The following is a 22519-nucleotide window of genomic DNA, read 5'->3' on the forward strand; positions in this document are numbered from 1 at the left end:
ATGCAGATGCGTTTCTCTAGTCAAGAATGAAAGTATCGTTCTACTCCGCATAAATATTTATGCATAATTATTATTCGTAAGATTTGTCAATGCGCGCTCTCTAAAAAAATTGCATCTCCTCTGTCCAATCTAAAAGTGAAATGAAATTACCGAGGCACATTCGACATTTAAAGTGACAACGGAGACTTCTACAGCAAAAGCGTTTTATAATTATGTATGTGAAAAATTCCAATTCGCAGACGCGTTTTTCCAGTGCAAGAATAAAAGTATTATTCTATTTTGCATAAATACATATATGTTTACGATATTATCCGTAAGATTTGTTAACGTGCGCTTTTTAAAAAAGTTGCATCTTTTTCTGTCCAATCTAAAAGTGAAATGAAATTACCGAAGCGCAGAGACTTCTGCAGCAAAAGCGCGTTGTAATTATGTGAAAAAATTGCAAATCGCAGGAACGTCGTTTGAAATGCGGCATTATAAATGCAATATTATATAAATTCGAGTACACAACTCTATATTTATTTAAATGCATGATTTAATTGCAACATAAAAAGAAAACTCGATAAAAACGAACGTAATTTTAAGTCGCGAAGGCACATACATACGCCGTTACTGTAGAATACTTGTAACGATAGAGCAAAAGTAGAAATATTTCTATCATCACGTTTATTATATCAATAATATTATGTATGGCGTCTACATGTATAAAACTCGCGGATTAGCTGGATTATCACAGGAAAAAAAAACCGAGCGATCCTTAATCCCTCGATCCTTCTCAGTTGTGAGTGGCGGTCGATCGTTGCGCTTCGCCCGAGTGCCGGTTCATCATCGACTCGACGCGGTTCGCCGTCTCCCGCACCACGTCGGATATCTCGTCCGGCAGGTGGTCCAGCGTCGGGATGTGCGCCGACAGCCTCTTGTAGACGGAGTCCCTGCTGCCCCCGTCCTTCTTGTGCCGTCTCTGCTCTTCGTACTTGAGCTGCTGCTTGAAGAATATGGCGTTCTTGATGAACTCCAGGGTATTCTCGAAGCTCTTCCCGGCGCCGTGCATGGTGCGGATGGCGCTGACCGCGTACTCCACGTCGTAGCACCTGCCGAGCAGCTGCTGCTGCAGCGCCAGCACCTCCACGCGTTTCTCCACCATCGGCGGCAGCGCCTTCCTCACGTGCTCCTGCAGCCTGTAAAACGCGAGCGACGGCTCGTTCGCGACGATGTGCATGTTCTCCGATATGCGCTCGGTCGCTGCAACAACGGTATTTCGTCACGTGAATTATACTATTAATTTTAATTAACTTTAAATCTTGGCTTAAATCTTCGGTTTTATTATTTTTCTTTTTATAATTCTTAAAACTAGAAAAAGATAACAATATTGATATGTTTCGTATCAATATTGTTACATATATTACACACGTATCGAGCCCTATTTTTATCTGTTAAAAAAGTGGCATGGGATTGTCGAGTCTATAATTCGACACGTGCAGTGTCAAGCAAATTTTCAAAACGAGATAACTAAATTAAGAGAGGTACCAAGACGATAACACTAACCCTTCTTGACTTTCGTTTCCAGCTCCTGATCGGGTTGATACACTTTCGCAGCCATCGCTTAGATTCGTCAGGCCAAAATCTCGCAATTTTAAACGTCAATTCGACATGTTGAGATGTAAATAATTATTCTAATCACGCAGCCCACGACGGACGTAAGCGAAACATGTCGATGTCATCGCGGCGTTGCTTTAATAAAGTGGACATCCATTTCTTTTGGAATACACTCTTCTGTCTTCTTTGTTTTCCTCTTCCCAAGATTCTTCTAAATTCGAATAATAATATCTACGGTCGAAGTAAGGGAATCACATGTATTATTGCACTCTCGCTGCGCGTACAATCGGGCGACTGTCACGATCAGCTGATCGTGTCAACGGCGTAGCCAGCTGCTACACCTGCTCTTTGTATGTACACTTCACTCTACCCAGCGGATAATTTCGTGTATTTGTCAAAATCAGCAGAGAAGTTGCAAGATTCTTTTGCGACATTCTTTTTGTTGTAATAACAAAATTTCAATACTTATCTCTTGTATGTACTCAATATTGAAAACATTTTGTAATCTGGATTTATTATATAAATTAATAATATATAGTTACATCGAAAAGCTATAGCGAATTGCATTAAGGAGCTCTCACGAAAATTGATTTTGTGTATCTACGTCGACTATAAAGTCAATTTAACGAATTATGATTTTTTTTTTGTTAGGAATGATAAAAAAGTTATTCGAGTTGACGGCGGGCACAAACGGTGCGCCCTCGCTGCCGTCGCCATCTTTGGTTGCTTACAGCGCGTATACCGGAAGTAACGATGTGTACGCGGACCTATCATCCTGTGTCGGAAACGTGGCAGCGGACTGGGCGCCGTTGGCACTTCTCGCGAGTGTGTTTGTGTACTCCGGTGGCTCTGCCCGCCGTATGGAGCGATCGGCGCCGAGCGAGTGACACACGGGCAGGCAGGGATCGACGTTTCGCGCGAGTTTCTGAGAGACAGTGAGCGACAATACTTAATCGACCGGTCGTCGAACGTCCGACGAGAAAAGACGTGAGTTTTTCGCTGTTCGTTTTTCATCCTCGGTCGCGTCGCGAGGATAAAACCCGAGGATATTTTCCCTCCCGCGAGACCAGAGAGAGTGGCCGCGAATCGCACGGTAGCGCGGTCACACACGTGTTCTCTTGAATTTCTGCCCGAAACGGAGATAATCGTAGCCGTGATAATATAAGCGGGACGATTGTTCCGTGATTCTGAGATATATCGCGAAAATTTCGCACAGATTTCACACAAGTCGCGTTACCTCCGTGCGTATCTGTCAGACGGTCGTGCTCGACGTCGTTCAACCTCGTCGAGGCGCATGTAAACGGATAGATTTGTGTGAAATTGACATAAAGTATCGCGATGGACGAATCGAGCAACTGACGGCGGTGAAATCGTGCATATTGACAGCGCTTTGCAGCGAAAATTTGTCACTTGAAGCTGCTAATACGAACCTTTTGATCTTGCAGAATGAAGTGGTACGTCCTACTCGCGGCCCTCGCCGCGTTATGCGTAGCTGTGCACGCGGAGGAGGAGGAAGAGGCTGCTAGACTATTAGTCTCTAAACAGATACTCAATAAATACTTGGTAGAAAATATGGACATAGTTATTAAGGTAATGAGAAAGGGGGACGCTTCTCCTGCATTTGACGCTTCTGTATGAAGTATCTTATTGAAACATTTTTTTGTGTCTGTTTTCACACTTTTCACCAATATTTAACTGGATGGAAACATCATTAAGGTGTTCAGCTTACTTTTTTTTTCTAACTCTTGGAACTGGAAAAAGATGGAGAATAAGTTCAACCGAGATTAAAGTTAATCCATATTGGTGAAAACAGGCATTTTAAAGATTGATTTTTTGCTGAATGTTTTCTGTCAAAATGTATTATTTTACTTGACAGTCCTCGTTATTGAAATATTTGCTAACACGAACGCAAAATTTGCAGTACACTATTTACAACACCGGCAACGTGGCAGCGTTGGAGGTCGAGATCACGGACAATTCGTTCCATCCGGATCACTTCACTCACGTGAGCGGCGAGCTGAACGCCAGAATCGACCGCGTGCCGCCCTACACGAACGTGAGCCACACCGTGGTCGTCAGGCCGCGCAAGTTCGGATACTTCAACTTCACCTCGGCCGAAGTTCTCTACCGCCGCAAGGAGGATGCTCCCCGACTACAGGTCGCCGTGAGCAGCGAGCCTGGCGAGGGGCTCATAGTGGCGTACAGGGACTACGACAAACAATTTTCATCTCATGTGGTAAGTACGAATACGAACGTATATATTATTTACGTAACAATCATACAAATATATTTAATTCAAAGAGAGTTACAAAATATTACAGAGAAACAAGTAGTCTTATCATTTCATAAGCTTTAGGAAGAAATGTAATTACACGTATCATAACGTGAAAATAAATACTACAGGTTTTGTATATTACAGAATTTACTTAAGATATACTTTACTGTTCGCACATTTTTATTTTCTCTCCGTGTTTCTCAGTTTATACTACAATATTCGATCTTGTCTTTTTTCTTTCCAAGATTATTATAAATTATTTTTTTTCCATTATGTAAATGTATGTTACGTACATTGCTTATAACAAAATTACAGTAATTATTGCCTAGGAGATCTCTTGTAGTCCATTAAATATCTATATAGTAACCTAACTCAATCTATGTATAATCTTGGAGTTTAGTTTCATCGCCTTACAATACAATCCCGTTTTGTTGTACCTTACAGGTCGATTGGGCCGCGTTCGCCGTGATGACTCTACCTTCCCTGCTCATTCCATTCGCCTTGTGGTACTCGAGTAAATGTAAATACGAGAAATTGCTGAAGACCACGAAAAAGCACTGATTGTATATTACATCGTTTCCAGGAGTTTCTAGGTCACTTTATAAATTTTCCTATATCATTGTAAAAAATACAACTGTTCCACTACGTACATCTACTTTTGTATAATAAACGTGATATTTATGAAAATCATGTCGTATCTTTTACAAACTTTTTACTTTTCTGTCATCTGAAGAATAGAAGTATTACGGTTTATTATCTAATCATCTTGAGTTTCGCTTTTTTTTTCCTGTTTTACAATGGAATATCTTTCTCTTCTAAAATTTTTACATTATATTTGGCACTAGAAATCCTACCCGGGTTATTCACTTAATAAGTCAGCGATTCTAAACTATCCCCCTCCCCCCAACGGCTTCAATATTCAACTTAGGAGACAACTTATTGAGATTGTTATGCTATACATATATTCTACAAATGTGTACATATCACAGCTTCACAAAATATAAAAAAATAAGGTTTCCTTTTTCTGTGGTAATATGTAATATATCATGTACATCGAACAACAAATTGGCAGTCATTTTATTTACGTAAACGAAAATATGACTAGGAATTGTTCGTATCATTATTAAGATGAAAATAGTACACACACACACACACACAGAGAATCGTGTACTATGGCAATGTTAACAGCAGACTGTTATAATCATACTTAGCACACGTACGCATACACACTGTCCCAAAGTTACACATAATACCATATCATACCACGTATGCCACGTCAAGCAAAGATATAACATTTTACAAAACAACCAAGCTTGTTTTCCTTAATAAATGGAATTATTTCCATGTATTAAAAAAAAATAATAAAAAATAAAAAACGGATGACAATTTTGGCTTTAAGGCACGACATTCGGCAATGATTATTATATACATTTGTAATGAATGAAAATCATTTTCAATGGAAAAACATCAGTCATCACCTGTATCAGTTGCTTTACGTTGGCAAAACTTTTCAATTCAATTGAAATTGAGCATGAATTTTCTCATCCTCCATTTAAATAATGTTTCTTAGTGTTAATATCGAAACGGACGTTATTTCCTAACGTTTAACGTTATTTCTAATTTTATCTTTGTGTCAACAGTTCAGAAAGCTGATCTATACATTAGATACTACTCCCTTTTTTCGCATGTAACCTCTCCTCCTGCTAGCATATATCTCTTCGTCTGATGTACGGTGTGCCGAAGCTACGCGGATCGCCGTAAACTGACGACTCGAACGCTGAGAAAGGCCTTAACGGCGGAGTTCGCGGGCCGGTACTCGGGGTAGTGGTCGTCGGAGGGGTGCACGGTGTACAGATCGGCTTCCTTATCATCGGCGGAGATTTGTCAGCTATAAAGAACGATCACAGATGTTATATCGAGGGGGAAAAAAAATCATCGTACGACAAACGTCGTAACATTAACGTCAGCGAGTGAAATAAAAGAAGTGGCACGTACCGAAAATACCTCTGTTCCTGACTGTTAAATCAACAGTCATCATTCTATATTTCCACACTGAAACAAACAATAAGACATTAGTAATACTAAACAAGCTAATATTAAGCTTAAAAAATTCGAATATAGTCTTACAGTAAAAAATTGTAATCACAATAACAACGAACACTCCCAGCGTGTATCTGTGGAAATATATGTAATTCACCCATTGTACTCCGGACATGGGGATGAATTGACTGTACCTCGCCACACGTATGTGAAGCTGGAAAGAAACACGTGATATAAAATAACGATTGTAACGTCAGCCTTGCAAATGCGTTTAAAAAGCGCGCATACAGATATGTTTACTTACAGATATATTTTGCTTGGTCAAATCGTTCGCAATAAACACTTTTTGCCCCTGAATCTCATCCTGATTATGCATTAAACGCAATCTATATTGCATTGTAGATTTCGAGACAAGTTGCCAAGTGACAGCCACACCGTCTGGTACGTCAATCTGATAGAAAAAAAATGTTAGTGTTTTATAAATTAAAAAAAAAGATACGAAAAATAAAAAAAATATTAATATTTAGCAAATATAAAAGATTTTAAGCTCTTGGTATCCCATGAGACCTCTAATTCCAATAAAAAAAATACTAAATAATTCAATGAACTTAAAAGATTCATATATAAATTCTAGTTACGTCGTTTCTTATGCGTAAGGGTAACATTTTTATAAATTTTGAAGTAAATATATATTTTTTTAAATTCTTAAACAAACGACTTACAGTCAGATACTTTAACACCGCCGGCAAGCCATGCACCACGAACGTCATCGATGGCACACCACCAGGTGTGCTTAGGGCGTCGACAAACTGTATCTCCTTGGCGTCGACGTAAACAGATGGCAAATAAGCGAGTTCCAGAGCTGCCGACTCGATGTCCCGACTCTGGACGTTAATTTCAATACGGCTTTCCAATGTACTGGCCGCTATGGTCGGAAAACTCATCGGTATGATGTCGCAGTAATAAAAGCCTGCATTCAACAAAAGGACGAGTCGATACAACAAACTTGTCTTTATCTTTCATTTCGCGTGCAAACTGTATGAGACTACACCGACCTGTCACGATATCGAATCGTGGCTTCACGACGAACAGATCCTTCACGCCGATCGACGAACTCGTTGAAACGAACTGAACGTTACACGCGTAGGGAAACGTGTTCAATGCGAACGACGATAACGTCCGACAACCGCCTAGGCCTCTCGCCAACACGTTGTTCTCCTTGATCTCCTCGTCCTTGCCCTTCAGCACGAGCGGCACGCTGAAGATTTCCGTGCCAGTGATGTTCCTTCCTCTCAAAGGGACTATAGATACCTGAAACAAAAAAATAATAATTTTGTAACCGATGTATCGTAAAACGAGTTATTATGGCGTTATAACTCTTTCAGGCATGCCGCCGACTCAGTGCTCCCGTAAAAGTGAGAATAGTGAGTTTTGTACTCGAAAAAGTGAGAGAAAAGTGAGTCAATATTAAAAAAAAATAAATATATTATTTAATACATGTTATAAACCAATGAAATTAAAACATTAAAAATTTTAATGTAATCTTTTTCAACACGAAAATAAGTTTTACGCCAAATATCATAGTACAATTGTAAAAGTAATATCACATTTTTTAAGTTAAGTTTTTCTGATAAAGTTATTAGCTTATAATCTTGTCGGAAGGTGCATTTTGGCTTTATTACTCATTGTGTCGCTATAGAATCACTTGCAGAACACCTGAGAAATAAGATGTTCGCACGAGACACGTTCGGATAGCATGCTGTCAGCGTTCTCACATCATTTTATCTTTGTTTCACGTCTGATGAATGAAAAAGATGAATAATGTGATAACGCTGACAGCGTGCTACACGAACGCGCTTAGCAAAAAAAGTGAGTCTTCTTCAAAAGAATGAATAAAATTGGGAATAGCGAGTCAGGGGCATGCTTGCTCTTTGTTAGATGATCAATTACCCGTGCGACCGGTAGAACGTTGACCTCTATTTCACTTTGAACGTGCGTCGCGAGGCTGTGCTTTATGACGGCGTGCCCGACGTTTCGGGCGCGACCTATGCCCGTGATGGGATCCACCAACAGTATTTCGGGCGCGGAGGACTGCCAGTATCCTGGATCACCGTCGGACGAGAGAAGCGGCATGGAGAAGCATATTATATCGCCGACCGTCAGGGTGGTCTTCGTCGGAAATATGATGTCGCCGATCATCATGTGAACGTAGTCGAACATTCCATTGGGGTGTTTCTCGTTGAAGGTCTTCAGGACTAGCTCGCCATTCTCCAGGAATCTGGCGGCGATGACGTTATCCGTGCCCGCGGTGAACGAGGCCAGATCGGCGCGATTCAGCATGGCCTTGACGTTCGTCTCGGCAGCGTGGAATCGGTTTCCCACGTTGTCGTAATACTCGACGACGTAATCCAGCTCCATCCCCTTCGGCAGCATATTCAGCTCCTCGCCGTTCCGTATGCGCAGCTTGGATTTCAGAGAAAGCATCATGTAGTGAATGGGCTTGACCTCGACGACCACCGTCAACGACTGCCTCAAGTTGTACGCTTCCGTATTCGTAACGGAGATAACCGTTTGACCGTAGTTCTCGCCGGATCGCACGATCCCGTTCTTCTCCACGGCCACGGTTCTCACAGCGGGCGTCAACGCGCGCGGATCCTCGGGCTCGTCGCCGTGCGTGCTCGACAGGACTCTGTAGGTAGTCGTGCCGAGTCTATCGCGATTGGTCTGCAGTCGCAGAACGGAGTTCGGTGACATCAGTATCGTCGACACCGAGCTTCCCGACGACGGCAATGGATCGGTCAGGCGTAGCTCCTCGAAGATCTCGATCTTCACGAACGTGGTGTATATCATGTCGTTCTTGCTGAAGCTGGAGCCGTGCATGTTGCAGGGCACGGTGGCGTTCAAATAGATTGTCGCCACGCCCGGGCTCATGGCCCGAGCCCGCAGCGACACCTGATTCTGATATCGGATGTTGATGCCGGTGCCTTCGTACATGTTGTGCAAGGTCAGCAGGCCCGGATCGCTCGACGACCACGCGAAACTCAGCGGCAGCTGCATGGAACCGATGATGAGCGGCGTCAGGTAATCGGGAATACCGAACGCCCAGAGGGGAAACGTCGCGCCCACTCTCACCCTGTTCACCGGAGTCGAGATCTTCACTCCGTCGAGATGCAGCACATGTATGTCCGCACGATCCTCCGAGTAGACCACCTTGTTACCCTTGGCATCGAGTCCGACGGCGCGCACGCGAATCCCAGTCAAGCCCGCCGACTTCCCTTCGAGGATCCCGTTGCGATCGACGCGCAGGACATCGCCGCTCTCCGTCGAGAATTCGATCTCGGCGTTCGGCGGGCCGCCGACGGTCTGCATCTGATAAATGGTGCCGATCAGTATCGTCAGATTCCTCGGCTGCACACGCAGGGGGACGAACACCTGCACGGTGATCGGCTCGCTGCGTATCTCACGGTCGCCCGTCTTAACGAACGTCAGCTGGCTCTCGCCCTCCGACAGGCCGTGGATCTTGTACAGTATTCGCTCGTAGGGCGCGACGTCTTGCTCGTTGGCGGGCAACTGCTTGATCGTGATGTATTCGTTGTCGATCTCCGCGCGGAAATCTAGCGCGCCAAGAGTCGGCAGCCTCACGATGTGATCGTTCGTGTCGTAAAGCCTCAGCGCGGCTGTCACGCATTTCCCCTTCTCGATCTTGTCCACGGTGTCGACTTCGATCGCCGCGAGTTGTTGAACCTCCACGTGCACCTCCGCCAACTTCGAGGGTAGGCAGAGATCCATCAGCGTTATATGTAGCACACCTGACTTCCTCGGCGTCACACTGATCGTTCTCGTCGTATCCATGTACCTGATATCCGCTATGTCCTTCGAGCTGAGGACGAATTCGTAGTAGCCAGAGCCTTGGCTGACCTGCAAGTACGACTTCATGCTCGAATCGTTCAGAATGATCAATTTATCGGGGCTGACGACGGTGTCGTTTACCAGAGTCGCCTCTATGGAGGCCTCTATCAGCGGAGTCTCCACTCCGCCTCTCTCGTTCTCGATGGGAAACGGCGGCCATTCCGGCGTGATTTTCAGTCGGTTGAGAACGAGCTTCTGGTAGCCGGTGACGGTCGCAAATATCGTGAGAATGCCGTGGTGCTTCTTGAAAATGATATTCTGATAGTGGCTCATCGGCAGTATCACATTCACGTCCGTCCACGTCTCTTCCATCGTGCTGGACTGGATTTCCACGGTGCCGCTGCCCGACGGCTTCAGGTTCCACTCGATGTTCAAGCTCGTGATATTGTCGAACCGCCTGCCGTCCTCGTCTTTGACGATCACCGCGATCTTCAGACGCTTGTCGCTGTGCGCGATTATCTTGTCCGTGTTCTGACCGATCGGGCAGTTCTTATCGTGCGTACCCTTGAATTCTGGTTGCAGGTAGATGTAGCGCGGCTTGCCGCAGACAATCTCGATCGTTTCCGACGCGTGGGTGCGCCGACAGTTCGAGAACAGCGGCACATTCGACACCGTGTAGGTCAGCGCGGTTTTGCCCAACGTCTTGCAGATCACCCTGAAGACGGCCCTGTCGAACGGTCCGCTCAACGAGTCCTCGTATTCCGCCACTTCGGCGATCTCCTCGTCCGACAGATGTATCTCCCGCGAGTAGTCTTGAGATTTGTTCGTCCACGGCAACGGTCCGCCCTTGAACACCACGTATCGCGAGGATCCCGTGGCGAGTAACGTTTTCCTGCTCTCCGGATGCACCGCCGCGAGCGGCTCGTACGCCGACACGGTGACGTTGTCCGTCAAATAATGGTCGATCACGTCGTTGTTGTTCGCGTTGTAGGCAACGGTCACGTCGGACGTTCCGACGGAGCGATAGTTGGTTACAGTTATTACGGCGCACGCGGCGCCAACGGGTTGCACGTTCTTGTCGTAACTCCGCACGAAATTCACGTCCGGGATGTGCACCTCGAAATCGACGTCCCTGCAGTCGCTGAAGGGTATCTCCTTAGCCTCGGAACCGTTGATCAGTAGCCCGAACAGCGCGACGTGCAAGTGAATAGGCTCTCCCACGGCCGCCTCCATGTTGTACTCGATAATCTTTAGCTTCACGGGCGGCAGTACGTGTATCCTCGCCGTGTCTCTGTTGTACTGATTTCTCGCCATCGTGACAACCACATCCGCCGTGCCCGCTGACAGAATTTTCACACCGCCGTTCTGCGAGACGGCCAGTATCGACGGCTGTCTGCTGGACCAAACGTACGAACCGTCTCCTCCGCTCGCCTTCAACATCACGTCGAATCTAGAACACGATGATAGAAAAAAAATTAACGATAAAACAAATCTAGGATTATTAATCCTTAAGCCTTCTGAGCAACGATTTCTCTGTACTTATACCTGGACTTGTTCACGACGTCCCACGGAATGGCCAGGACGCGAGGTTGAACCTTCACCGGCGTGTGTATCGTGAGCTCGGCCCGGGTGGAGAGCTGCGGCTCGAAGGCGATCCTCCTGCCGCGTTCGTCGATTATACCGCGCAACGTCGCCTCCACGGTCGTTATTCCGCAGGTGATCGGTACCACGACGGCGTAAGTGCCGTTCTGCGTGATCGCTTTCGGCTCCAGATACTGCTCGTCTATCTTCATGGTGACCTCCACGCCTTCGCCGATGTGGAATTTATGATCCTTGTTGTCGTACAGCTCGACGACGATCTCGTGAGCGTGGCCCAGTACCAATCCCCAGTTCCGGTTTGGCAACACGGAGAGGGAGATGTACGCGACTTCGTGTACGTTAACCATGGCGGAAGGCAGAATGACCGGATACTCGTCGCGGACATTCTTGTCGTGCAGGAACACCTTCGTACGTCCCAGTTTACGCCCGTAGGCGAAATCGTGGTCGTTGTCGATCTCCAGGATGCCGGAATTCTCCGCCTCCAGGTAGTACTGGCTCATAGGCAGGCTGATCTCCTCCAGGCGACCCTGACGGGTGTGCATGATCTTGTATCGGAAGCTGTCGTGAGCCATTATCGTTATCTCCGGCGGTATGATGATCAAATTGGCGATGACGACCAGCTCCAGTTCGATGGACGGGACGTACTTGTACTCCGAGTGCGGCAGTCTGACGGACACCTTAGCCGTGCCGGTTCTAACGCCTTCTATGAGGACGATGTGGCCACGCTTGTCGGCGCTGTCCAACGCGGCTATGCTCGCGGGTCGTTCGTACTGCGACTCCTCGTAAGTCATGAAGCGCAGCACGTTGCTCGTGGCTGTACTGTCGGACGGCGCGTGCTTGTCGGCGTCGCCGATGGCCCACACGAATTCTATGCCCGCCAGAGTCGTAAACTCGTTCCCGTGCTCGTCGTACGCTCGCACCTCGAACGCCTCAGGTATGTCCTCGATGTACAATTCTCGCGTGGTGGTGATGAGATTCAGAGAGAAGATTGCGTCCACTATAACGTCGCATCGCAGAAAGTGGCCGGAATTGATGTCCTCCGCCAAAACGATCGCGGTGTTCCTCGTCAGGTCTCTCGTTATGGTTTGAATCAGTATCGCGGGGGAGCATGTTCTGTCAAAGTTCTCGTTTATGGGAATCAGCTGTATGATGTCCAAACGTGAGGTCGACCTATGGAAAATGTCAAAGAAAAAAGAAACAAATAGAGAATGGAAGATTAGAAAAATAGAAATATATCAATCGAATATTTCGGAGGAATTTCCCCGCAGCGAAAAATTTATCGAATGTAAACAAGCATCGATATAAATTCTTAACTTGATTAAACTTGAAAAATACAAGTATTATTCGAGTCGACAATTCAAATATTTAATTGCCTGTGTTTCGATATAATTCTTAATTAATTATAACTTGATTAAACTTGAAAAATACAAGTATTACTTGAATCAACAATTCAAATATTTGCGTTTTGTTCCAAACAAAACAAAAAAACAGTGCTACACGTCACAACTGTCACATACACGCAACCTTCAATTCGCGGGAAAATTGCTCTACATCACTACGTCATCGATCGTCAAAAACACGGACGCCGAGGACGACCGGCAAGCGCGCGGCGCAGCCCATGTGACGGAAAGGTTAATTTCACGCGCTCCACGGAGATAAGAGCCGCTCCGCGCGATATCGCTCGATCGCGAGTCCGGTGACGCGTGCGAGAGACGAGAGGGAAAAAAGGAATGCACGGTCACCATTTGTAGCAGCCGCCGTCCGTCACCTCCAGCGTGAAATTCACCGCGAAGTTGTTGAACACGGGCAACAGGACCCGGGGCACGTTCAGTCGGTGCGTCGCGGAGACCGTCGCGACGCGGAACGCCGCGACGAGGCCGACGAGCAGCACGGCCCTCCGGAGTGTCGCCGACCCGAGCATCTGATCGCTTTCGTCCACGCGGGAATAACGCGCGGGATGAGCGGGATATTTCGGCCACCTTTGCACCCTCGAATGCACCACGAACTGTGTTTCAAACCGTGAAAAACCGCCAGTCCACGCGGGAGCGTCGATGAACGGGATTTACGAGATGCATATATCGAGAGAGGAGGGAACTCGCTGCATCTAAAGCCTCATACACATGCGCGCTGAGAAGACCGACTGATAAACTGAAAGTAAAATGAATGTGATTGGTCGAATTTTTTTTATGTATAATACATTTTTCACACGGATAAATTATCTTCAATTTGTCAAATTATTATATCTACATTAAAATATGCCTGTAACGGACACGTTATAATGTGTTTGCATTATTTGTGTATTTATTTCAATATATATAGTTTGCCGATACTGTCAGAAATTTTTAATTGGTGTAAAATTTCTAAGATTCAAATACATCTCTGTGTTGGACAAAGCGCGTACACGAAGGAAGAGTACAATTATTTCCTTCTATTGCTGATAAATGATTCCTAATGCTATTCTCACTGTGTCATCTACGATAATATATACTTTAATATTATATATATATATACACTATATTTGTTCAGACTTGAACCTCTCTCAATTTTTGTTCGAAATATTCCGAACGAAAATTGAGGAAGATTATATAATTAGTTCCTTCCTCAAATATAATTTAGAACGAAAAAATTGAGGAAGTTGTTTCCTATAAATATTTAGAATAAAAATTTAGGCGAATTATATTAATTGAAATTCTACCAATTATAGATAGCGTTTAATTTTAATTAATCCTCGTGTGCCTCACATGTGTATACATGATTGATCGAATTCTGGTAGAATTTCATACACACAGACTTTACAATATTATAAATATACCTACACATATACATATTATATATACTTCCATATACCTATACATACGCATGTGTGTATGCCATGTAATAACACATATGTAATTAGCGACCTAACCTACGTCGGCTACGTCGTCAGTCGCCATGATACGCTTCTCCTGACGGTCCGTGATGTGATATGATGATGATGATGCCTCGTCGCGATGCCTCCACCTTCCGATAGCGTTCGTCGTCGGCGGCGGTTATGAGACTCGCGGAGCGTGCGAGCGTGCGAGGGGATCCGCGATGCGGGATCGTGCGATCAGTGTCTCGTGATGACTGTGATGAGCGCGGTAGCCTATTGCGTGCGGCAGCGTTGTTGGTGTACATACCTGTATATATAGATCTCTCTCACCTTTCCTGGCAATGCGTACCTGACTAATTAGCACGCCCTTAAAAAATTGCGCCACGTATATTATAGAGAAAAAAAAGTCGCGTCGACGCACGATCATGTCTGCGCTGCGGAAGAAAGCGGGCCGGAGATCGGCAAGAGAGGCGAGAGCTGACAATCTTGTAGGAGGTTAAGTTGCTCTCCTTGTTGTACACACCACTTGTCCATATGTATTGCAAATTTATCTGTCGCTCCGCGCCGCTGTGCAAAACTTATCTAAAATGCAGAAGGACAAACGTTCTTTCACGTGCCCGCGAAAAGTTTAGCTAAACGTAACAATATAGCCTTTATTTGATTTTAAATGTAACTCGAGATAACGTAAATTATGTAGATATCAATTTCTTCTGAAACATTACAATTGGCATAACAAGAAATTAACACTTAAAATAGAGGGCTTTTCGTAATTTTTAAGAAACTTCATTTCTTGTACCTTGTAAATAATATTTTGATCGACATTTTACAGCAGACGTAACCATTGACGACTTCGCTAATACTTTACGGTTACATGCAAGGTTCAAGAAATCAGTTACAAATGTCTCTAATGAAGGTTAGAAAATAAGTTGTCTACATTTTTTTAAATTGAAGTGAAAAATGCAAGTATGATATTTTGTTGCTTAAAGTAGTCAATATTTCTATTGGTATTTGCGCACGTAAACTCTCAATTCCTTGTTCTTTAAATTTTATTTAGTGAATTTGGAATTTTGTTCAGTGAAACAGAAAGCAGCTAAACAAGACGAGAAATCAACGTGGGATGAAACGGACGAGGAGAACCTCATGAAAGATAGTACGAAGGGCAGGAGGAATAGAAGAAAATCGAAATGTCAACAGGATAACGATGAAGAGGAAGGTAAAAAAAATGTTTCAATTAAACACTTTTAACGATTGCATCAAGGGCATGCAAAGTGTCAATCATGTATGATGAAATATGACAAAACTATTACGTTTGTTGAATAGGAGTAGACTATCCGCTGGATATATGGTTTATTATATCAGAATACATACAGCCTGAAGCGGTAGGAAAGTTTGCAAGGATTTGCAAAAGTTCTTACTATGTAACTACCACTGGAAAATTTTGGTTTCATTTGTACAAATTGTAAGTATTTTTTTGTACTGTGTCATATAATGACATATGATCCAAAATCTATGAATTTTTTGGGGTGAATTTATCTAAAGATTATTTTTAAATTATTATCTGTGTCTCCAATACTTTTTAGATAAATTGATAGTCCTGATATACATATATATACACTTTGATCACATCGTGACTATTTTTCAGAATATATTTAATCTATAATGATAAATCATTGACTTATATATGATAATGATATATAATAAATATGATCCAAGATCTATGAATTTTTTGGAGTGAATTTATCTGAAGATTATTTTCAAATTATTGTCTGTGTCTCCAATACTTTTTAAATAAATAATGATAGTCCTGATATATATACACTTTGTTCACATCATGACTATTTTTCGGAATATATTTAATATATAATGATAAATATGACTTATAATGCAGCTGCGTGACTGTGCAATAATTTGTAAAATCAGATTGTGATTTCAGGTATTACAAATTTGTACCAGATTTACCAGAGCGCCTGCGACCACAATGTATGAGGTTACATGGACTGAGGGCTAGCGTTATCAGGGCATTGCATTACAGCTATTTTAGAACGTCGGAAGGGGAAAGGGACGATATGTCTTACTTACGACAGGAGGAGCCGCATTCTCTCGTGAAAAGAAAATGCACTCTCATGTGGCATAAAGTAAATTGCGAATAACTCTTTGTCCTCATTTAAGCTTTAAGCAAGTAAACTGTATAGCCGATATCTTTTGTATATCTTTGACAGTAACTATGTATTATAATTATATTGAGCTTGTGTCATTCATTCTTTCACTTCACGCTGCAAGTGATAATACTCGAACAACGTGGTGGTGTGTTTTAGGAAGGAAAAGTACGATGGTATTTCTACTTTAAGCTGAAGGAAATTTCCAAAACGCGCAACAGCTCGTTAAAGTCAAGTATACAGTGCGGTGTTAAAAAAACGGAATTTCTCGAAATGTTGGAGGACGTGGCTGTTAATCCCGAAGATGGTTGCAAAGTGCTCAGGGTATGTAAATTCCGTTCTCGTGGAAAAAATTAAAAACATTTTGTTTGTAGTAATATATCTCAAAATATTTAACGGGGGATTTATATATGTGTGTGTGTAGGTGAGCTGCTTAAAGTACAGTATGTTACCACCGGTGATCGGATTAGTCCTGCAAACAGTGTCTATGAACTTGATGCCTGGCTTTAGAGAATATCGGCTTCAGCTTGGATTCGGAACGTCGGATGTTCCCAGTACACTGACAAATCAAATAATCCTTCGTAACGTTATCGGATGTAGTATCTTCAATTGGTGGGATTCCGCCTATCCTCATCAGGACGTGGGTTACACGATCGAATTACCGCAAAACGACTCGTGGGATTAGAATTTGTTCTTAAAGATTACTCTTATATTTTGTGTATTAGAGAGGGGGGGAGGGAAGAGAAGCTTTAAATTTTGTAAGAGAAATATATTGACACTTGCAACAAATGCAAAGTTGTTCGAATTAATACCTCTTCTTTTTCACCGATTATTTCGAGAACGATTCCGTCGTAACGTGATTCGAGAAAATACGAGACAGTGTAGAAATAACGGAAATTTTGTGCAAAGATGCTTTATGTACATTTTGTATAGAAGGAATATTGTACAACAAAATAAAATTCTTACATATGATTATAAATAATGAATATTTAACTCGGTTACTTGATACCAATTTGCTTAAAACGGTTCGCATTTGAGATGTTATTCTACTTTTAAAGCTTTTCAACTTTTTACAGTCACTTACTAATTGACGGTGTCTTTGAGTTGTTCCTGAATTGTACATTTTGCGACAATGATTAACAATTATTGCTGGTAAAATTTTATTTCTTAACGGCTGCTTCTACAGCATCTACCAACTCTTGCAGATAGTGTATGTTGGCGGTCGAGATATTAAGATCTTTGACCTGAAAGATATAATTAGACATGAAAACTTTAAAATACGCATTTATTATATTAAATGTAATATTTGCCTACCATATTTGTGTAACCGTTCACATCCACTTTAAGTTGAATGCGTATTTTTTCGTCGTCGCTGGTTCCCTGTGGTTCCGCAGGAAGAATTCCGGTGGATTTATCACGAATCTTCTTCAACCTCCTTAAACTCTCCTCAGTCTTTTGTACAGACGTCAGCACATCCGTAACGAATAGTAAATAACTGAAACAAGATTCAATATTGCTGCTATATACGCACGATTAATTTCAAATGGTTTTGATACGTTTTCAGATTTTTTTTTTATATAACAATACTGCTGAAGAAATAAATGTATTAATTACCTTTTTGTTAGCGAGGATAAAGTTAGCTCCAACCAAAGAATAATATTTTCGGGAATGATCTTGCTGTAATCCGTATAAAAATTGGTGAGGGGAACCATTGCGCTCTTCACATAAGGACAAGGTTTAGTCGGCACGTCTCGCTTTGTCCTTCTAAACAATCGAGGAATATCGCTGACTTGCTTCAAGTGTGTCACACACTGCTCCGAGAGCTCATTCACGATTTCTTTTGTAACTATAGGTAATAGATTGGTTAAACTCTTCGACGTTTCACCCAGAGAGTCTAGAATCGATCGACATGAAATGAGTTTAATATTTTATGACAATAAGATATTACTTTTATATATAGTTCTTCGTGCGCTTTACCTTCTAACAGTTTCGATATTGTAACATTCTCATCTTTAATTTTTAACTGTACCATTTGCAGGAAAGATGGTAGGGCATTTATCAATTTTTCCACGTCTATGTACAAATACACTAGAAAGTTTAATCTCGTCGAACGCTCCGAGTCATTTGAATTATTGGTTTCGTTTATCACTGGCCATACCTTTAAACATATAACATTGGTTATACTTTCCGTTTATATTTGTCTTAAATTTATACACAAATGTCACACTATATGTAATAAGCTGAATGTGAAAACGTACCTGTTTCATTGCACTCTGACACCAAGTTTGATACCTCGAGCTTATTTGAAGGCTGAGTTTCCAGAACCTGGCGGTAATAATGAAACGCGTCAGTTTTATCAACGTATTGGAGTTGCAATGGGAATGATTATCACAGACAGAATTATAGAACGGTTGCTCACCTGTGAAACAGCTGATACAAATAGACATCGTCGGCCCAAATCCTTAGCAGATTATCCCAAACCACATCGGTAGCATGAAGCGAGAAATCCTTTCGCGTCAGAGACGTCAGATTACCTTTGACCGAATCCGGCGAAATCGGCTCGGATAACACCGCCTCCACGGTGCCGGCGATCTCTTGAAACCGAATTTGAAAGTACACCGGCAAATTCCACTTCTTGAGGAAACTCTTGTATTGCGGATGACCCCTCAGCGCCGCCAAAATTTCAGGCGTAACGCACTCCGCCTCCAACTTCGTTAGAAACTCTAACGTAGCCGTGTACCTCTGAAATCGCGATAGTTATATATATATATTTTTGTACCTTAAATCCCGACATTACACAATATCAAATATTTCACTTACTTTATGAAATAGCACCGGATCTCCCGGGGCGAAAATGGACTTTATATACTGCTCGATCTTCTCTTCGATTTCAACCCAAAAGCTGTTCACCAGAAAGTTAAATCCCTTCACGGACATTCTGCAACGCCAACACAATAATTAGTTTATTTATAAATATGTTAATTGCACATAATCAAATGTAATTCGTAAATATTCACCTCTCGGGATGTAACGTGATGTCTAACAGCTGTTTCAATTCCACACTCAAAATATTCAGTAATCTATGATAAATACTTTGGAGGCCAAGCGGGTCAGTGTGAAGATTCTCCTCGTTAACCACGTTGTAAATTAATGGCCTGACCAGCTCGTGCCTGACTAGCTCTTCGGCGTTTGTTATTTTGTCGAGCGTAAGATAAATTCTAAGGCAGCGGATCGCCAAATGTGAATTCTTCTCGTGTATACACGCCAGGAACAACTCGTTCAGGCATCTTAGATACAGCTTTTCTAACTCTACAGTTTCCTGTCGCGAGACAATCGTTTTAGTTTTTTTTTTCTGGCCGTTAACACGTCGTCACTTCATTTTCCCAAAAAATACGTACCTTCTGTTGTTCAACCGAGATATCTGATTTACACCTAGACATGTGGAATTTTAATTGATTCAATTCAATCGCGGCCTGCTCCAGAATATCGATTTTTGTGGGGTTCTCCATAAACGTTTTCATGCACAATATGGAGGAAAGTTTCCTCAGGGACTTGTACACGTGTTGCAAGCTGTGCAAACTCTGCTTGCGTTCCCTCATCTTCAGACTGTCATTTAAATTGGCCGAAATGGCTGTAACTTCATCATCCAGAGCTTGTCGCACTTGCTGTTGAAAGGAAAATTCTGTTTCACTAAATCGAAATAGATATCTATGTAAAATAAAATTTCGAGCGCCGATCTCAATTAGTAAAATATATCTCGTTAAATCTTTTAACATTTCAGATACCGATCCCGAGTGTACTTTTCAATCTTTACCATAACTTCCTCCTTCAACTGTCCAAGCGGCGCTTGCAAATCATTGATGGCCTTGTCCAGTCCGATCAAATTGCTGGACAGGTTCACGAAATCCGTGTAATCCCTGTTAATCAGATCGATCATAGCCGACCTCAGTAACTTCAAGTACATGCCCAGGTCGTCCCGCATCGTCTCCAGTTTGCCATCCTTCCTGTGATCCTGCAGGAACGTGTCGACATCGAAGTTCTCCTGGCGAGCGTCAAGCACGGGGTGAGAGAAACGTTAAATTTATATTTTGTGAATACGATAAAACGGTTTTCAGAAAGCACGTTCGAACCTGTACGAAATCGAGCTCGGAGAAGCACAAGTCTTTCGGAGCTTTCGGCAAAGTGGCATTGTCGTTGGACATAATTATACGACGTTTACACCTTTCTCTAGCTCGATGATCAATCGGCAGCTGTCATCGCACCGTTGCGAAAGCACCGAAGCGTACGCCCCAATTATTGCTCTCAAAATCTATATCTATATTCAAAATCTCGCTGCCGCTGATCTCGTAATTGTGACGTGACACCCATGACAGTTCGATGACGCGGGATTGAGGTTAAGGGCCGACCACTGAATCGAACCACAGTATAAAGTGCACAGTGTAGAACGCAAATGGGAGGTGCAGTGCAATCACACCAACTGTCCCGGACTAACCTATCCCTAACCAGAGCCACGTGTGTATGTACACACCTACAGGTAACCACCAGTAACCACCTGTGCGGCACATCGAGTTCAAACAAACACCGCGACACTGACCGACTGACGAGGGACTGCATCACTCGATCAGCTGAGCACACAACACAGGAAGTTGAAATCCATAAGCAACAAGAAGAAGAACACACAACACCCCGCACCCGAAATGTGCAATCGGTGCATCTCAGCGAAATCGCTTAAAGCGATATTCCACTGAAATTGAAAAGTGTTTTATCGATTTCGTGCAAGTTCGGCCGATCTGCCAGCATCGCCTTAAATATGTACTAGTATGTACGCAGCACATACCGCAAGAAAGACACATATATTAATGTTATTAATATTTTTTTATTTTCTTTTATAGCATGGATATGTTAGATTTTTTTCCTATCAATGATAGAGTATATGACGAAAGAATACCTATGGGCGAGGGAAATCATGTTAACTTCGTCCAACAATTTGTGGAAGACGTTTCTTTCTTTAGTTCTCAGTATGGTGACAGTGGCATATTTTCACGTCTCGCTAGGAACATAATTGGATTACCTGACGGATTATCTTATACAGGTTTTGATGATTCATTTGCCATGGTATGCATATATATTTCCTAGCATCATCTGTTATTGTTCTATAGAGAGCGATTGTAAATTGTTCTGTAGTGGATTCTTGAAATGGTTAGCTCATATTTCTTTGTTCATAACTTTTCAAACCTCTCATAAAATCAATAATAAAATTATATGTGATCAGGATTAGCATGGAACGTGCGATTCATTAAACTATAACAATCAGTTACTTGTACATGGAGACATTTAACTACCAATAATAGCATCACCAAATTTTATAGTATTTGACATTTTTTGGGGGTTTATTTTTTAATACAGAAAACTTATGGACCATGGTGGGACAAAGCACCCTCGAGATTAATTGATTACATGCCACAGAATAATACAGATGTTGTGAGCCAAGATTATATCGGTGCGTAATATTTGAATTGTAATAAATAAGAGGTTGTTAAAGAAGATCTGTTACTGTTGAAAGGACAGATTATAATTATATTTTCCATTTTACAGATATCACCTATAGAGAAGCTATATTTCCAATCCGAGTTTCTATATACGAGTTACGTAATCCTGGGAGCGTAATTAGAATTTGGGCATATGATTCGATCAATAAATGGTTTCTCCTGTGGAGCGGACCACCTCAGGTTGTTTCGATACCATCGATACCACGGATATTTTCCCCGCCTTTACAACCGTGTAACTTTAGTACCAATATGCTCAGACTAGAGTTTAACCACAGTTTATTGAACCATTACACAGAGCTAGACGCTGTGTTGCTTATCGGTACAAAACAATTGATTATTCCTAAAGATCAGTCTCACAAACAGAATTTAACTAGTCTGTTGAAGAGCTTTAATGACAAGTATCCTTGCCACGAAAACATCCATAATTTGACACCAGTTTATAAAAACGCACACTCGGATATAGTCCATCTTAAAAGGACATTGAACGAACATTGCATTATGTTTGAAAGGTATTACAATTTGTCAATATTAAGTAATATTTGTTTTTTTTTATTTTCTTAATAATGAAAGTAAGTGTGTACGAATGTTATTTGTAGCGATGTAG

The 22519-nt window shown here is 42.5% G+C and overlaps 6 protein-coding genes across 10 annotated transcripts in view; 3 read left to right on the top strand and 3 right to left on the bottom strand.

Annotated features, from left to right (window-relative positions):
• Positions 1-488: 488 nt before the first annotated feature.
• Positions 489-1950, bottom strand: LOC105452814 (protein MEF2BNB homolog). The gene is made up of 2 exons (XM_011694263.1): positions 1546-1950; positions 489-1242 (listed from the first exon to the last, which is right to left on the bottom strand). The coding sequence occupies exons 1-2, from the start codon at positions 1598-1600 to the stop codon at positions 776-778; spliced, it is 522 nt and encodes a 173-aa protein (XP_011692565.1). The 5' UTR covers positions 1601-1950; the 3' UTR covers positions 489-775.
• A 427-nt stretch (positions 1951-2377) lies between these two features.
• On the top strand, positions 2378-4558 carry LOC105452815 (translocon-associated protein subunit beta). Its single transcript, XM_011694264.1, has 4 exons — positions 2378-2583; positions 3042-3186; positions 3518-3832; positions 4316-4558. Exons 2-4 carry the CDS (start codon positions 3043-3045, stop codon positions 4430-4432), a joined length of 576 nt encoding a protein of 191 aa, XP_011692566.1. The 5' UTR covers positions 2378-2583; position 3042; the 3' UTR covers positions 4433-4558.
• Positions 4559-4705: 147 nt separating this feature from the next.
• Positions 4706-13563, bottom strand: LOC105452817 (nuclear pore membrane glycoprotein 210). Its single transcript, XM_011694265.1, has 9 exons — positions 13102-13563; positions 11306-12529; positions 7862-11210; positions 6967-7222; positions 6634-6881; positions 6216-6362; positions 5999-6125; positions 5867-5923; positions 4706-5759 (listed from the first exon to the last, which is right to left on the bottom strand). The coding sequence occupies exons 1-9, from the start codon at positions 13278-13280 to the stop codon at positions 5575-5577; spliced, it is 5772 nt and encodes a 1923-aa protein (XP_011692567.1). The 5' UTR covers positions 13281-13563; the 3' UTR covers positions 4706-5574.
• Positions 13564-14249: 686 nt separating this feature from the next.
• On the top strand, positions 14250-17155 carry LOC105452818 (transmembrane protein 183B-like). 5 transcript variants are annotated; one of them, XM_011694266.1, is made up of 7 exons: positions 14250-14705; positions 15040-15123; positions 15286-15423; positions 15531-15669; positions 16144-16345; positions 16526-16690; positions 16791-17155. In XM_011694266.1, exons 1-7 carry the CDS (start codon positions 14636-14638, stop codon positions 17049-17051), a joined length of 1059 nt encoding a protein of 352 aa, XP_011692568.1. In that variant the 5' UTR covers positions 14250-14635; the 3' UTR covers positions 17052-17155. The 5 variants fall into 5 exon arrangements, with proteins under 5 accessions (XP_011692568.1, XP_011692569.1, XP_011692570.1 ...); XM_011694267.1 differs by having other exon boundaries at positions 15043-15123; XM_011694268.1 differs by having other exon boundaries at positions 14250-14509.
• A 29-nt stretch (positions 17156-17184) lies between these two features.
• LOC105452819 (conserved oligomeric Golgi complex subunit 2) lies at positions 17185-20790 on the bottom strand. The gene is made up of 11 exons (XM_011694272.1): positions 20497-20790; positions 20181-20408; positions 19765-20031; positions 19384-19685; positions 19187-19304; positions 18786-19108; positions 18625-18691; positions 18344-18524; positions 17981-18260; positions 17681-17861; positions 17185-17610 (listed from the first exon to the last, which is right to left on the bottom strand). The coding sequence occupies exons 1-11, from the start codon at positions 20566-20568 to the stop codon at positions 17527-17529; spliced, it is 2103 nt and encodes a 700-aa protein (XP_011692574.1). The 5' UTR covers positions 20569-20790; the 3' UTR covers positions 17185-17526.
• A 90-nt stretch (positions 20791-20880) lies between these two features.
• The window catches only part of LOC105452900 (F-box/LRR-repeat protein 4-like), a 2672-nt gene continuing 1033 nt past the window's right edge, over positions 20881-22519 (top strand). The window contains exons 1-4 of the mRNA XM_011694452.1: positions 20881-21184; positions 21259-21481; positions 21773-21866; positions 21962-22447. Of these exons, the coding sequence (XP_011692754.1) occupies positions 21177-21184; positions 21259-21481; positions 21773-21866; positions 21962-22447 (811 nt within the window). The 5' untranslated portion in view covers positions 20881-21176. The remainder of the gene's footprint in view (positions 21185-21258; positions 21482-21772; positions 21867-21961; positions 22448-22519) is intronic.

Source organism: Wasmannia auropunctata, unplaced genomic scaffold, assembly GCF_000956235.1.
Source record: "Wasmannia auropunctata unplaced genomic scaffold, wasmannia.A_1.0 LD336026.1, whole genome shotgun sequence".
Taxonomy (NCBI): domain Eukaryota; kingdom Metazoa; phylum Arthropoda; class Insecta; order Hymenoptera; family Formicidae; genus Wasmannia; species Wasmannia auropunctata.

What these genes read in the sequence shown, in the direction of transcription:
- LOC105452814 (XM_011694263.1), bottom strand. Translation starts at nt 1,600, where the DNA reads ATGGCTGCGAAAGTGTATCAACCCGATCAGGAGCTGGAAACGAAAGTC. An exon ending in GGAAACGAAAGTCAAGAAGG is followed by an intron (nt 1,243 to 1,545) that starts GTTAGTGTTATC and finishes CCGTTGTTGCAG; the next exon opens with CGACCGAGCGCATATCGGAG.
- LOC105452815 (XM_011694264.1), top strand. Translation starts at nt 3,043, where the DNA reads ATGAAGTGGTACGTCCTACTCGCGGCCCTCGCCGCGTTATGCGTAGCT. An exon ending in ATATGGACATAGTTATTAAG is followed by an intron (nt 3,187 to 3,517) that starts GTAATGAGAAAG and finishes CAAAATTTGCAG; the next exon opens with TACACTATTTACAACACCGG. An exon ending in AACAATTTTCATCTCATGTG is followed by an intron (nt 3,833 to 4,315) that starts GTAAGTACGAAT and finishes TGTACCTTACAG; the next exon opens with GTCGATTGGGCCGCGTTCGC.
- LOC105452817 (XM_011694265.1), bottom strand. Translation starts at nt 13,280, where the DNA reads ATGCTCGGGTCGGCGACACTCCGGAGGGCCGTGCTGCTCGTCGGCCTC. An exon ending in ACGATTCGATATCGTGACAG is followed by an intron (nt 6,882 to 6,966) that starts GTCGGTGTAGTC and finishes TGTTGAATGCAG; the next exon opens with GCTTTTATTACTGCGACATC. An exon ending in TGACCAAGCAAAATATATCT is followed by an intron (nt 6,126 to 6,215) that starts GTAAGTAAACAT and finishes GTTTCTTTCCAG; the next exon opens with CTTCACATACGTGTGGCGAG.
- LOC105452818 (XM_011694266.1), top strand. Translation starts at nt 14,636, where the DNA reads ATGTCTGCGCTGCGGAAGAAAGCGGGCCGGAGATCGGCAAGAGAGGCG. An exon ending in TACAAATGTCTCTAATGAAG is followed by an intron (nt 15,124 to 15,285) that starts GTTAGAAAATAA and finishes AATTTTGTTCAG; the next exon opens with TGAAACAGAAAGCAGCTAAA. An exon ending in ATGGTTGCAAAGTGCTCAGG is followed by an intron (nt 16,691 to 16,790) that starts GTATGTAAATTC and finishes GTGTGTGTGTAG; the next exon opens with GTGAGCTGCTTAAAGTACAG.
- LOC105452819 (XM_011694272.1), bottom strand. Translation starts at nt 20,568, where the DNA reads ATGTCCAACGACAATGCCACTTTGCCGAAAGCTCCGAAAGACTTGTGC. An exon ending in AGTTGAAGGAGGAAGTTATG is followed by an intron (nt 20,032 to 20,180) that starts GTAAAGATTGAA and finishes TCCTTTCAACAG; the next exon opens with CAAGTGCGACAAGCTCTGGA. An exon ending in TCTCGGTTGAACAACAGAAG is followed by an intron (nt 19,686 to 19,764) that starts GTACGTATTTTT and finishes GTCTCGCGACAG; the next exon opens with GAAACTGTAGAGTTAGAAAA.